The sequence below is a fragment of the Sceloporus undulatus genome, chromosome 2, assembly GCF_019175285.1.
Source record: "Sceloporus undulatus isolate JIND9_A2432 ecotype Alabama chromosome 2, SceUnd_v1.1, whole genome shotgun sequence".
NCBI lineage: Eukaryota > Metazoa > Chordata > Lepidosauria > Squamata > Phrynosomatidae > Sceloporus > Sceloporus undulatus.
The window spans coordinates 108,015-120,344 of NC_056523.1; the positions used below are offsets into that span (position 1 = coordinate 108,015).

A 12,330-nucleotide genomic window follows, 5' to 3' on the forward strand; every position below is an offset into this window, starting at 1 on the left:
CCCCCGGGGCGTCTCAGGGAAGCCCCCCCAGCATCACCTGGGGCTCCGGGGGTCTTCGGGGTCAGGAAAAGGGGGGCGAGGGTCCCCGGATGGAGGAGGAGGAGGAGAAGGAGGAAGAGCAGTAAAGGACAGCCCCCCCCGGAGAAAAATAAGCATCTTTTCCTTGGGGTTTCCATGGAAACCTTTTAAGCCAACTTCTCCAGGAGACACGAGTCTTTTTTTAAACCTCCGCAGAAAAAAAAGGGGGGTCAGGAGACCAGAGGGACCCCCATCATCATCATCGCCACCCCCCCTCCAAAAAGCAAGCAAGAAAGTGGGGGCAGAAGGGAGGGGGTGTTTTTCCTGGGGAGAGGGGTTTGTATTAGCTAAAGCCCCCCCCAGCTCAGCCCTCCCCATTGCATTCTGGGAGAAAGGGGTCCTGGGAGCCCCCCCCAAATGTCCTCCATGGAAACACTCTGGGAAGGGAGGGGCTTCGCAGGAGGGAAGGAGCGCGTGATGGGGTTCCCATGGCAACCGTTGCCGGGCGCCCAGAGAGACTCCCTGCCTCTCTCTCCCCCCCTATTATGGGATGGGACCCGGAAATGCGCCTCTCGGGGAGGGGTTGGGGGCAGGAGGGGTGGCCTCCCCCTCCTCCCCCCAAAAGAAAAGGCTGGCCTTCCCGCCCCAACCACCACAACCACCTGGCTACCTTTTAACCTCACAACCCCAAAAGGGGGTCTGGTGGGGAGTCCATGGGGGTCCTGGCCCCACAAGAAGATTACAGAGGCAGGTCCCCACAGACCCCTCCCTTGGGGGGCAGAGATCCCTTCAAACTGAGGCACCTGGGACTGGGTTCAAGTTCCGCTCGCCATTCACTCACCAACCTACCTCACAGGGCTGTATTGAGGCTCAAAGGGAGAAACATCGGCACCTGGCACCAATGTGAAGGAAAGGGGGGGTGTCTGGTACTTCTGTGGGTCAGCCAGGCCACACTCTCGGGCCACAGGCCCCACAAATGGCAAGCCCTCTCTGCCCATGCTCAGGAGCACACTTGTCTGAAGCCTTGTGCTCTAGGTGCCCTTTCAGTTGGCCACTCTCTCACCCTTTCCTTTCCCCAGCAGTCCTTTACCCCACAGAGAGTCCCCCCCCTTTGCATGTAATGAGCCATAACCCCCCCCCCCAAAAAAAAAACCCTGTCTTTTTGCCAGGACCCTTTGGGACCCAATGCACCCCCCACTTCCATAAAAAAAGAGGGGCTGGGGGCCTCTGAGTGGGACTCAATGTGGGAGGTGGGAGAAGGACACGCTCCACCAGCTTCAAAGGGTCTCCTGGTCAAAGGGGGGGCTGTAGCCCCCAAGAACAGCTCAAGGTGGTTCTTTCCTCCTCTCGAGGGTCCTTGTTGTTCCTGAAGCCCCCCTCAAAACAGGCACCCCAGCAATGGTTCTGGGTTCAGGTTGTGCCATAGACACCCCCAAACTCCCCAATCTCCCACTGGGAGAGTCCTGAGCAGGGATGGATCAATAGTTGGGCAGTGATCAGGAAGGGGTCTTTCTCCCCCCTTGATCTCCTTTAGCAAAATGGGGGTGCAGCTCAGCCCCCTCCCACCAAGGAATGGAAGGAGGGGATGGGAGGGGGCTCCGGATGGAACAAAGGAGTCCAACACCCCACAGCTTTGCCCAGGCCCCCCCAATGGAGGGCATAGTTACAACATTGCAAAAGGAAGCCCCACAGCTATGTCCCCACAGAGGCCCTCCTCCATGAGCCAACCATAGCCCCCAACTCCCCCTGCCCCCCCAAATCTCAGAAGGGGTGCCTACCGTGCTCGGGGTGGGGGCGCCCCTCCACAGGAACGCTGACGGTGCGGCGCAGGAGCTTGCTCCGGGTGGGGTCCCTCTGGCGTTCGCGGAGGAGCAGCGGGTGGATCTGGGGGGCAGCAGAAAGCAGGGTGGGGGTCAGGGGGTCAGGAGTTGACGCCAAGGAAAGGGACCCTCCTCAACCCACCCTCCACAATCTCAGGTTCAAGTCCTTGGACTGCAGCCCCATGCTGGCCAAGGCTGATGGGATCTGCACTCCCATGGCTTCCAGGGGTCCCAGTGGACTATGGGTCTGCCAACACAGTGGCCCTTCCCTACCAGAGCACTTGAGGGCAGACTGGGAGTGGGACACAATACCTGGGCACCGTTTGCACCCGGATGCAGAGGGTGGATGTCTTGGGGGTCTGAGGCCAGAGGAAAGAAGGCCCAACCAGTCCAGAGAAGGTTTCAGAGCCCCCTTGCACCCCAGAAGGAGAGGGGGGCCCCTTGGCCTGCCCTCCATTTTGTTTTGGTGGCCATTTTAAATAAATGAACGGGGCAGAGAAAAGCAAAGTGGGGTAGATGGCCTTTGTGGCCCTTCTGAGATCCCAGGGACAATTTCTGAAAAAGGGAACAGCCACAAAACCCAGACTCCAAGAAGATCAAATCCTTAAAGCCCTGAAGCAGAAAGAAAGCAGGAGCAAGAAGCCCCCCAAGACCCTCCGTTTTTTGCTGATGGATGTAACGAAGACCCCTCAAACCCACCCAGAGCCCCCCATCCCAACCGCTGCTCAGGTCCTGCAAAGTCAGGGTGGCCATCGAGGCTCCCTTAGCGGAGTCCATCCACTTAAAGGTGCCAGTCTTCTATGGATTTTGGGCTTTGTCTCCCTCTTTGTTTGTATGAGAAATTAAAGCAATGATCCTGTGGCTTCTGCGGTCCCTGGAGCCCCTTTTCTTGGGACCGGAATGTATTTGGAGCGTTTCCAATCCATGAGCCACTGTTTAATTTCCCCTATTTTTTGGCAGAACTAGAGGAGATTCTGTCTCAGTAGCTTGAAGCAACTCTTATTGGTATGCCTTCTGTTCCTGGCACAATTATTTAAATGTATGTTCATCTGCAAATGGCTCTTCCATGGGCTAATGTGTTATCCTGTCATCTATTTCTTCTGTGTATTGTTCTCATCATCTTTTTACTGTCACAGAGCCTCCCCATTCTTGGTTTAAATTTCCATTTCATTTCTCGGATCTTGTGGGAAAGATCTCTCGTTCTACCTTTTCTATTGTCCTTCTTTTTCTCTGCATTCTTATAGTGTCCTCCTTGGCCCAGAACACAAGTCGCAGAATGGCTGCATCCTGGGTTCTGATCCTATTTCTGTCCCCTTCTGCTTTTGCTTCTCATCTGTCCTTAAATGCTGGAAGAGCTTAATCTGCCATCCATTGAGGGATATCATTCTTTGTGGCTGCAAAGAGTCTCTCTTTCTTTTTTTTTGCATTCCTCCCTGACAATGTCCCTGGTTTCAGTCCAGATTTCTTCTGCAACCTGGTCAATGAATACTCAAGGAATCGTGCAAATCTCCTTTTTTACATTATCTTTAGGTTCCACAAGGATGTTCTTCAGGTTGTATTTTGGCGTGATGAGCCGTTTGCTGTTCTTCTTCAGCTTTACCTTAATTTTGATGTTAGCCGTTTATGGCCTTGTTTTTGCAGGGGAATGGAGCTTCTCCATCCTCTGCTTCCAGTTATGTCCTGATGTCCAGGGACACAGTTGCTCCGTGGTTTGCTTGAAGAATGCACTTGGGATGAACAAAACGTTGGCCACACAAAATTCAGCCAGCCCCTCTCCTGCTCCGTCTCTTGGTCCTGGGCCAAAAGGAGCCTACAGTCTCTGGTTCTCTTCCGTCTCCTCCGTTTGCGTCCCAATGGCCGAGGTTGACCTACGTCTCCCATTTTGGACCGTGACCCATTTCCCAAAGGAGGGGCTCCAGAGTAGAGTCTTTTAATGTCTTCGTCGAGCATAAACTGGGATGATGGTTTCCCTGAAGTCTTCTTGATAGGCTTCATGTCCCCTGGCTGCTTCCGCTCCCTCTCTCCTCGCTATCAGTGCCGCCCGCTTCCTTCTTGGATCTTTCCTTTCCTTTCTAGTTCTCTGAGGCAAAATGTCCCCTTCCTGCCCACATGGCCTTGCAAGGCCCATGCCTCCCAGTGCCTCGTCCTGCAATGCCCAGCGTCCCCAGATTCCTGCTCCTCTCGTTCCGTGTTCCTGGCGTTCGGCTTCGGACTTCCCTTCCACCTCTCAGCAGGTCAGCGGCTGAGCGTCCGGTGCTCTCTGGCCAGAGACGATCCCATCCCCACTCTGCCTTTGGTCAAGGCGCACTGTCTCGGCCTCGGAGGTTGGGACTACCCTTCCGCCTCTCAGCAGGTCAGCGACTGAACCTCCTTGCAGCTTGAATCCAGTTGCCTCTTCGGCCGCAGCAGTGCGTCTTGTCCTTGCCCTTGTCCTCTGCTCTTCCCATTGATACCTTCCGACCTGGGAGTCAGTCGGACTGCTGGTGCCAGCATGACCTCTTGCCTCCCAGAAGAGTCTGGACCTTAGGACGATCTGCCATTCAGCAGCGGAAGACACTGCTTTCTTGGAGTGTGGCGGAGTCTCCGTCTTTGGAGGCTGTTTTTAAACAGAGGCTGGATGGCCATCCATCAGATGGGGCACTTGGATTGTATATTCCTGCATAGCAGAATAAGGCTGGGCTGGATAGCCCACTCCAGGATTCTATTACAGTATTAGCTTCTATTCTGTCTATTACCTATCTATTAGCATCAAAGAAAAGCTTAACATTAGCCAGAAGTGTAATGGAGCAGCTAAAAAGGCCAATGCGATTCTAGGCTGCATCAATAGAAGTATAGTGTCTAGATCAAGGGAAGTAATAGTGCCAATGTATTCTGCTTTGGTCAGGCCTCACCTGGTATAATCCTGTGCCCGGTTTTGGGGGAAACAATTCAAGAAGATGCCAGCAACAGATGCTGGCAAAACGTCAGGAAGAAACTCTTCTCGAACATGGCCACAGAGCCAGAAAAACCCACAGGAAACAATTCAAGAAGGACATTGGGAAACTGGAGCCATGTGTCCAAAGGAGGGCAACTAAAACAGTGAAGGGTCTGGAAACTATGAAGCCCTAGGAGGAAGGACTTAGGGAGCTGGGGATGTTTAGCCTGGAGAAGAGAAGGTTAAGAGGTGATATGAGAGCCCTGTTTAAAGGGATGTCATATTGAGGAGGGAGCAAATGTGTTTTCTGCTGCTCCAGAGACTAGGACCCAATGGAGCAATGGATTCAAGCTCCAGGAAAAGAGATTCCAGGTCAACATTAGGAAGAACTTCCTGAGAGTAAGGGCTGCCCGACAGAGGAACCCACTCCTTCCTCGGAGATTTTGGTGGAGTCTCCTTCCTTGGAGGCTGTCTTTAAGCAGAGGCTGGATGGCCATCTGGACTGGATGTCTTTGATTGAGAGTTCCTGCATGGCAGAATGAGGTTGGGGTCTCTTCCAACTCAAGGATTCTCTGTATTCCTGCATGGCAGAAGTGGGCTGGGCTCTATGCAATCCCACAACCCTGGGAAGGTAGCAATATAGAAGTAAGGCTATGGATTGCGTAGGATCCTGGCGGTGGGTGGGAAGCCAGCGAAAGGGGGCCACCGAGAGCGTTTTCCACTTCTGGTGCCTACTAAGTCTCCCTGCCCCTTTCCATGTGATTTCCTTGTGTGTTTTACAAAAATAAAAGTTGTTCAGGCAAAAAACCCCAGAAACTAGGAAAGCGTTTGAACAGCTGTCTCTGATCAGAGATAGAGCGGAGAGATCGCAGCCAAGGAATCAGAGGGTTTGGACTTGGAAGGGCGACCATGAAGGGACCAGAGAAGATCCTCAAGTCCAAAGGTATACAATATTCAAGTTGACCACGCATTTCATCCATTTCTAAGTCCAGTGGTCAAAGCTGGACCGTGAAGAAAGAGGTTCGGAAGAGAATAAATTTGTTGGAAACATGATGCTGGGGATGGGTAAAAAGACCAATAAATGGGTCTGAGTGCAAACCAAGCCCAGACTCAACTGGGAGAAGTCATGAGAAGATGTGGCTCCTTGGAAAAGGCTGCAATGCTTGGAAAGGCAGGAGGCAGCAGGAGGAGAGGGAGGTGGTGCTGCGGATGGACGGACTCCGCCAGAGGAGCCCCAGAAACTGCCCTGACTTTGCCAGACCTGAGCAGAGCAACGGAGGAGGAGGAGGAGGAGGGCTGGGAGGCCTCTGGTCTCTAAGGCAAAGCCAACTTAATGGCACCTTGGAGCCAAAATGACTCCATGGAGACAGCAGAAGGAGACGCAGCTTGCCAGCAAAGACCCTGATGCTGGGCAAGGGAGAATCCTTGAAGAACAAAACCCCAAATCCACAAAAGAGCCAGACTTTGAGGCAGTATTCTCCGCCAAGGGAGCCACGGCCGTCAGCCTGCAAGGCCTGAGCAGGACCATAGACGGCTCTTTCAGCAAAGCCTTGGGGATCGTGTGCAAGGCCTGAGTCTGCAAGACCTAAGCAGGGCAATGGGCAACGGCAGGGTCTCCTGGGGCCGCAATCTGTAGGGTTGCCAAACCAGCTCGTGGGCAAATGACGGAGAGGAAGCAGGCAGAAAAAGAAGAGGCCACTCAGGATGCCACCCCGCATTGGCAAGACCTGCGCAGAGCTGTGAGAGACCGGGGCTTCCTCTCCTCCTGAGAGTCTCTGTACGTCATGCAGGCCACTAGCCCCCCGCAAATAGAGCCCGATTTGGGGGGACAGAAGCATCAGGCCATTTGCCTTGGCATTTCCAATGGCTTGGGATGATGGGAGGTACAGTCCAGCAGCACATATAGACAGCACAGATTCCAATCCCCCTCCCCAAGGCTGGCCTTGCAATCCCATATCTAACGGGTGGGTAGTGGGGAACAAAGTCACTGGGATGAACTGGTCAATGCTGAGAAGAAGGGAGGGGGCTGCTCTCTCTTGTGAGGCCTTTCCTTCCATGGGGCAGGGACGTAGACAAGGGAGGTGTTCTTGGGGTCTGGACCCCCCCTTCCATTAGAAAAATGAATGGTGCGTGCTGCTGCACCGCCGTGCCCAAGCCCCATTATAATGGTGGCACTTAGTCTGGACCCCCCCTTCCTAAAATCCTGGCTACGTCCCTGCACCGGGGGGGGGGCAAGGACTCCCTTATCCTTCTGAGCTAATGCAAACCCAGCCTGATCTGGGTCCTGAGTTTGACTGCCACCCTGCATCCCGTGGCACACGCCCCAGTTCCCCCTCCTCACCTCTTCCTCATCCAGCATCAGCAGCTGGTTGCCGGAGATGATGCAGAACCGGGGGTTCCAGGGCCGGTCATAAGGGGAGTGCATGTACTGGGCGCGGTGGAGGGGGGCTCCTCGCACATCTGGGGGGCAGAGAGAAGGGGCACAGTCAGCAGGACCCCCACCGGCCCAGGACCCCCCACCCCGCCCTTCCCAAAGGAGGGCATCCCTCTCCATCCCTCCATCCCTCCATAAACCCCCCCCCTACAATTTATTGAGGTCTGAAGGAGAGCCAAAATCTGTGGATGGTCAAATCCCATTAAAAAACAACGGCATAATAAAATGGTGCCCCTTTTATCAAAATGGGAAAATCAAGGTTTGCTTCTTAGAATGAAAAGCCCCGTGGGTCAGGAGGGCTGCCTGTGCCTCCATTCCGCTTTGCCCCCCAACAACAATAAAGAATGTGCATCCCACTTCCCCCCTAAAATTGGCACCCCCACCCTCCCCTTCTCCCTTTGCCTCCTGTCTTTTTGGAGTGTAAGCCTGACGAAATCTCTAGCAAACCGTTTGTAAGCCTTTGTGGCTGAACAGGAGGGTATCAAAACTCTCGCTATATAAATACATATATATATATATATATATATATATATATATATCCCGCTTCCCCCCCCAAAACTGGCACCCAAAATCTAGCTTGGAAACCCTTTGCACCAAGAAATGTCCTCCTCTTGGCTGCCTTTTGGCCTTTTTCTCTGGAGGCCGGAGCTAAACCCAAATTGTTGCTGAAATGGAGCGACCCCTTTGCTTCCAGAGGCTTCCGCACACAGACTTTGCTTCAGGCACAAGGCTATTAAAAACATCCCAAAATCTGGGGGGGGGGGGATCTGAGATCCGAAACACTTCTGGCCCCCAGGATTTTGGATCATAAGGGAGATGCAAGTGACCAGAAGTGTTTTGTATCTCAGATTTTTTAAATTCAGTTTTTGTGATCTATAGGAACATAATGTTTCCAATAACTTTGTGCCACGGATTCCGTGGTGGTCTCCCATCCAAGTCCCAACTAGGGCTGGCCCTGCTTAGCTTTCCAATCTAGATAAGAATCTGGTGCCTTTGGGGTATTTAGGCCCAAGTGACCCACCACCTGGCTTCTCTCCTTGTGGCTGCCATCTTGAGAGGTGTGCCACCTGCCACGCCACCTCAAGGCCAGCCCCACCGCCATTCCGGACTAGGACTCCAGGAGACCTGGATTCGAATCGCTGCCCAGCCATGGAGCCTCCAGGTGACCTCAAGCTCAAGACACACTCTCTCAACTGCAGAGGCCTTAGGGTCCCATGGAAATGGCTTGAAGGCACACAGCAACTCCCACAACCACAGCCTTTCCCAGCCACCTGGCCAAAGGGAGACCCTCCTGACCCCAGAAAGGGGCAAAGGGCAACCCTCCCCGGCCAAGAGAGGAGGGTTGTGGGTCCAGGCTTCCCAAGGCCACATACTTTGGTCCCTGGATGGAAGCAGCAAGTCACACTCTCTCGGCCCCAGAGGCACATAACCTCCTCTGATGCCTCTGGCCAAGAAAACCCTGTGCCCTTGGGGCCACAATAAAGGGGGAGGATGGACACAGGAAAATGTGACCCCCAAATGCCCCCCACCCCACCTTCACCGCCCCCCGGGAAAAGTGTGACACACCCGATTCACCCGGGGGGGGGGGGGGGGGGCGTGCCACCAGCTCCTTCCCCAAAGGGGCACATGATGGGGGGGCAGGCAAAGTGCCCCTTGGCACCCAGACAATCCCATGGGGGTTCCCAGAAGAAAAACAAAGAGTGGACCCTCAACCCAGAACTCTGCAGCTGTTTCCCACCCCCACAGGGGCAATCCCATCCATTGAACCATGGGATGGTAGAGCTGGAAGGGACCCCCAGGGACCACCCAGTCCAGCCCCCTTCTTCTGCCATGCAGGAATACACAGAATCCTAGGGTTGGAAGAGACCCCAAGGGCCACTCAGTCCAAGTCCCCTTCAGCCATGAAGGAATGCACCCCCCCCCCCCCCCCCGGACAGATGGCCACCCTGCCTCTGCCTAAAACCAGCCTCCCAAGAAGGAGACCCCACCACATACACAGATGTGGGCAACCCAAGGAGAGACCCCCAAGATGGGAGAGGCTAATTGGCACCTCCTCCTTCCTTCCTTTCTTCCTTCCTTCCTTTTCTTTCTTTCTTTCCTTCCTTCCTTCATTCCCATCCTCTCTTTCACCAAATCTCATCTCATCACTGGGAAAGGCGAGGGAGGCTGTCATCACCATCATCTTCGTAGTTGCCGCGGCACGAGATGGAGGCCCTGTTCCTTCTCACGTGTGCAAACGCAGGCACAACGCAGGCACCCCACACACATGCTCCCACCTCGCTCACTCTGAGCCCACGGAAACCGAACCCAGAACAAGAGAAGGAAGGAAGGAAGGAAGGAAGGAAGGAAGGAAGGAAGGAAGGAGAGGAAGAAAAGGCCCACTTGCCCTTTCCAAGGCCTAGGCCCAAGGGCCCAATATGTGCCCCCCCCCCGGTGCCCCCCGCCCCCCAAAGGCAGCCTGGCCCCACATTTCCCTCCTGGGGGCCTGCAATGCCCCTAAGGCTCCATCTGTCTGTCCAGTGGCCTCTTGAGCCACGAGGACCGAGGGGATTCTGCCGGAAGCCAAATCCTGTTATGGGATTAAAGGGAAATCTGGCCACTTTTTTCTCCAGGCCTCAGTCCTCGCCTGGAGGACCCCTGGGTCACTGAGATGTGGAGGGGTCCCTGTCTGTGGGGCTGTCCCTCCCCAGCCTCCCAACCTAGAGAGACCCCCCTTACAGGGGTCAGGACCCCAGACTCCCTAAATTCCCTAGACTTTGCAAGCGTTTTGCAAGCAGTGTTGGCAGGCCCTTTGCAAGCGCTCTCCTGTTTTGCAAAAGTATTTGTTAGGAAAGGAGCGACTTCTCACCCCAAAAGGCAGTCCCAAGGAGTGGGCTTAACTGGAGAGGGCTCCTTTTTTCTCTGGGGTTTTCCTGCTGCCCCCAACGCAGCTCAGCCCTTGGGGAAACTGCCTTTTTCAAAGCCCCAAATCCATCCGATGGGGGTCCCTGCGGTTTCTGCCCCCCAAACCTCTCAGCGTAACATGGCCAGGCGCTTCTGCAAATGCCACTAAAAAGGTGGGTTTTTGTCTTATTTTAAAAAAAGTAACTAGCGAGTGTTAACTTGTTACATAAGAGCGCTCTCACTTCCTTCCATCTTCTGAGATGTGACTTCATCGCCTGGAATAGTGAAAGGAGCGCAAACCGGCAACCATTGCTGCTGCCCCACGCGCAAAACGCACAAGAGCCCCATGGACGGATCTGGGCCCAGTCCCTCCTTTGCAAACCCAGGCGGCCTTTTCCGCACAGGAAGGCTGCCATTTGCACAAAAGCCACGCTTCAGGTCCAGAAAAAGGCCACGTGTTCCTCCCTGAAAGCAAAGGGCCTCCCAAAGTGGGAGGTGTCCCAGGGTGTCCTCCGCAGGGGCGTCGCATGGGTCGGGGTGGCTTTTCTGCCCCCCAAGGATGCAAAACCCCCCACAATGCATCCCCACGAGGCAACACATCCCCACAAACTACACCAAGGGCATTGACAGTGACATTGATGGTGGCACACTTCTTCCTCAGCTGCTGGATTGCCCATTATCCACAGATGGAGCAATTCTGAGGGAGCCTAGGGGATGAGCCACTTCCCAAACCTCCTCAAATACAAAGGACATAGGAGGAGTTGCCTCACAATGGGAAGCATTTTGGACTTCCACACCCATCGCTCTTAGCAAGCCTTGCCTTGTCCAGAGGGCGCGGAGGGCACCGGACGGCCCAGGGCCAGCTGACCAAAGTGGCGAGTTCGGGTCTCACCCTGGCAGTCCACTCCCTATCAGGGCTGGGACTCCAGGCACCATCATTCACAGAGGCACCAGAGTCAGGGTTACGGCACATTACTGTCCACAACAAACATCACACTTTGACTGTGCTTCACAACCCTTGTGTTGAAAGGCAACAAGTGAACCACAACGCAGAGCCAAATGCCGCACGCAAGACACACCGGGCAATTCGCACCCATGTCCAAGGCACACCCGGCACACGCAACTCTCCGCCTGCACCGCACACGAAGGCCATTTTGTCCTGAAAACATCCCCCGCCTCCACAAGCCCCCCCCCTCCCTGGGTTTCCTGGGCCAGATTTGTCCAGAGGAGGAGGTTTCCCATTGCCTTGCCCTGAGAGGCTGAGAGAGAGTAGCCTCTTGCCCTAGGTCTCCCAGTGGGCCTCCGTGGCCTAGCAAAAGGGATTCGAACCCTGGTCTCCAGAGCCCAGCGCCCCAACTGCTGCACCAGGCCCAGCTCCTAGTTATTTCAGGCTGAGTCTCTTTTATTTGAAACCCCAAACCCCAAAAAGTTGCAAAACCCCAAACTTTTTTCATGGGTGGCTGAGAGAGAGGGGCCCCTTTGCTTTCTGAGGGTTGAAGTGGCACAAATGTTGCTTCATGGGCATAATGATTTAAAATGTTGTGTATATGTTACATGGTTATAAGGGGTATATAACACTACAATATCCACATCTGTCCTTATCCACAGGTTCAGCCATAGGTTGAAAATATTGCAAAACATCGGGATTTTATAATTAAATATTGGAAAATGGCTTGAAAATGTTCCCAAAAGCAAACCTTGCTTTTGCCACTTTATACAAGGGCACCATTTTATTATGCCATTGCAGACAATGGAACTTGAGCATCCTTGGATGCTGGCATCCATTGGGGGACCCTGGAACCAAACCCCTCGGATACCAAGCCCAGGCCTCCCTGGTCTTCCCCTTCCTTTCTGACCCAGATGCAGCCTCCCTCCTCCTCTGGGATCAGGCTCTGCTTTGGGAGTTTGGGTTTTCTGCATCACCATCATAAGAGACAAACACAACATTCACTCCTGTGTCATAGAATCTGTCAGCTGAATGTGTTGCGATGGTTGTATGCCATGCTTTACCCGGCCTCAAGCCTTGCGAAAAGGCGGGTAAGTCCTCAGTATCCTCCAATGGACACCAAAGGGCCAGGAAAGAGGGTTCTCCCCAAACCAGAGGAAGAGCTTCCCCACAGTGGCTGCATCCACACTGCAAAAACAATCCAGTCTGGCACCACTTTTTAACTGCCATGGCTCAATGCTGTGGAATGCTGGGAAATGTAGTCTCTTCAGGCACCAGGACAAACTACAATTCCCAGAATTCCACAGCACCCAGG

The 12,330-nt window shown here is 54.1% G+C and overlaps 1 protein-coding gene across 1 annotated transcript in view; it reads right to left on the reverse strand.

Annotated features, from left to right (window-relative positions):
- Positions 1-7,225, reverse strand: part of SYNGAP1 (synaptic Ras GTPase activating protein 1) — a 42,603-nt gene extending 35,378 nt beyond the window's left edge. The window contains 2 exon segments of the mRNA XM_042448980.1: positions 1,797-1,902; positions 7,094-7,225. Coding sequence (XP_042304914.1) covers positions 1,797-1,902; positions 7,094-7,177 — 190 coding nt within the window. The 5' untranslated portion in view covers positions 7,178-7,225.
- Positions 7,226-12,330: the final 5,105 nt, after the last annotated feature.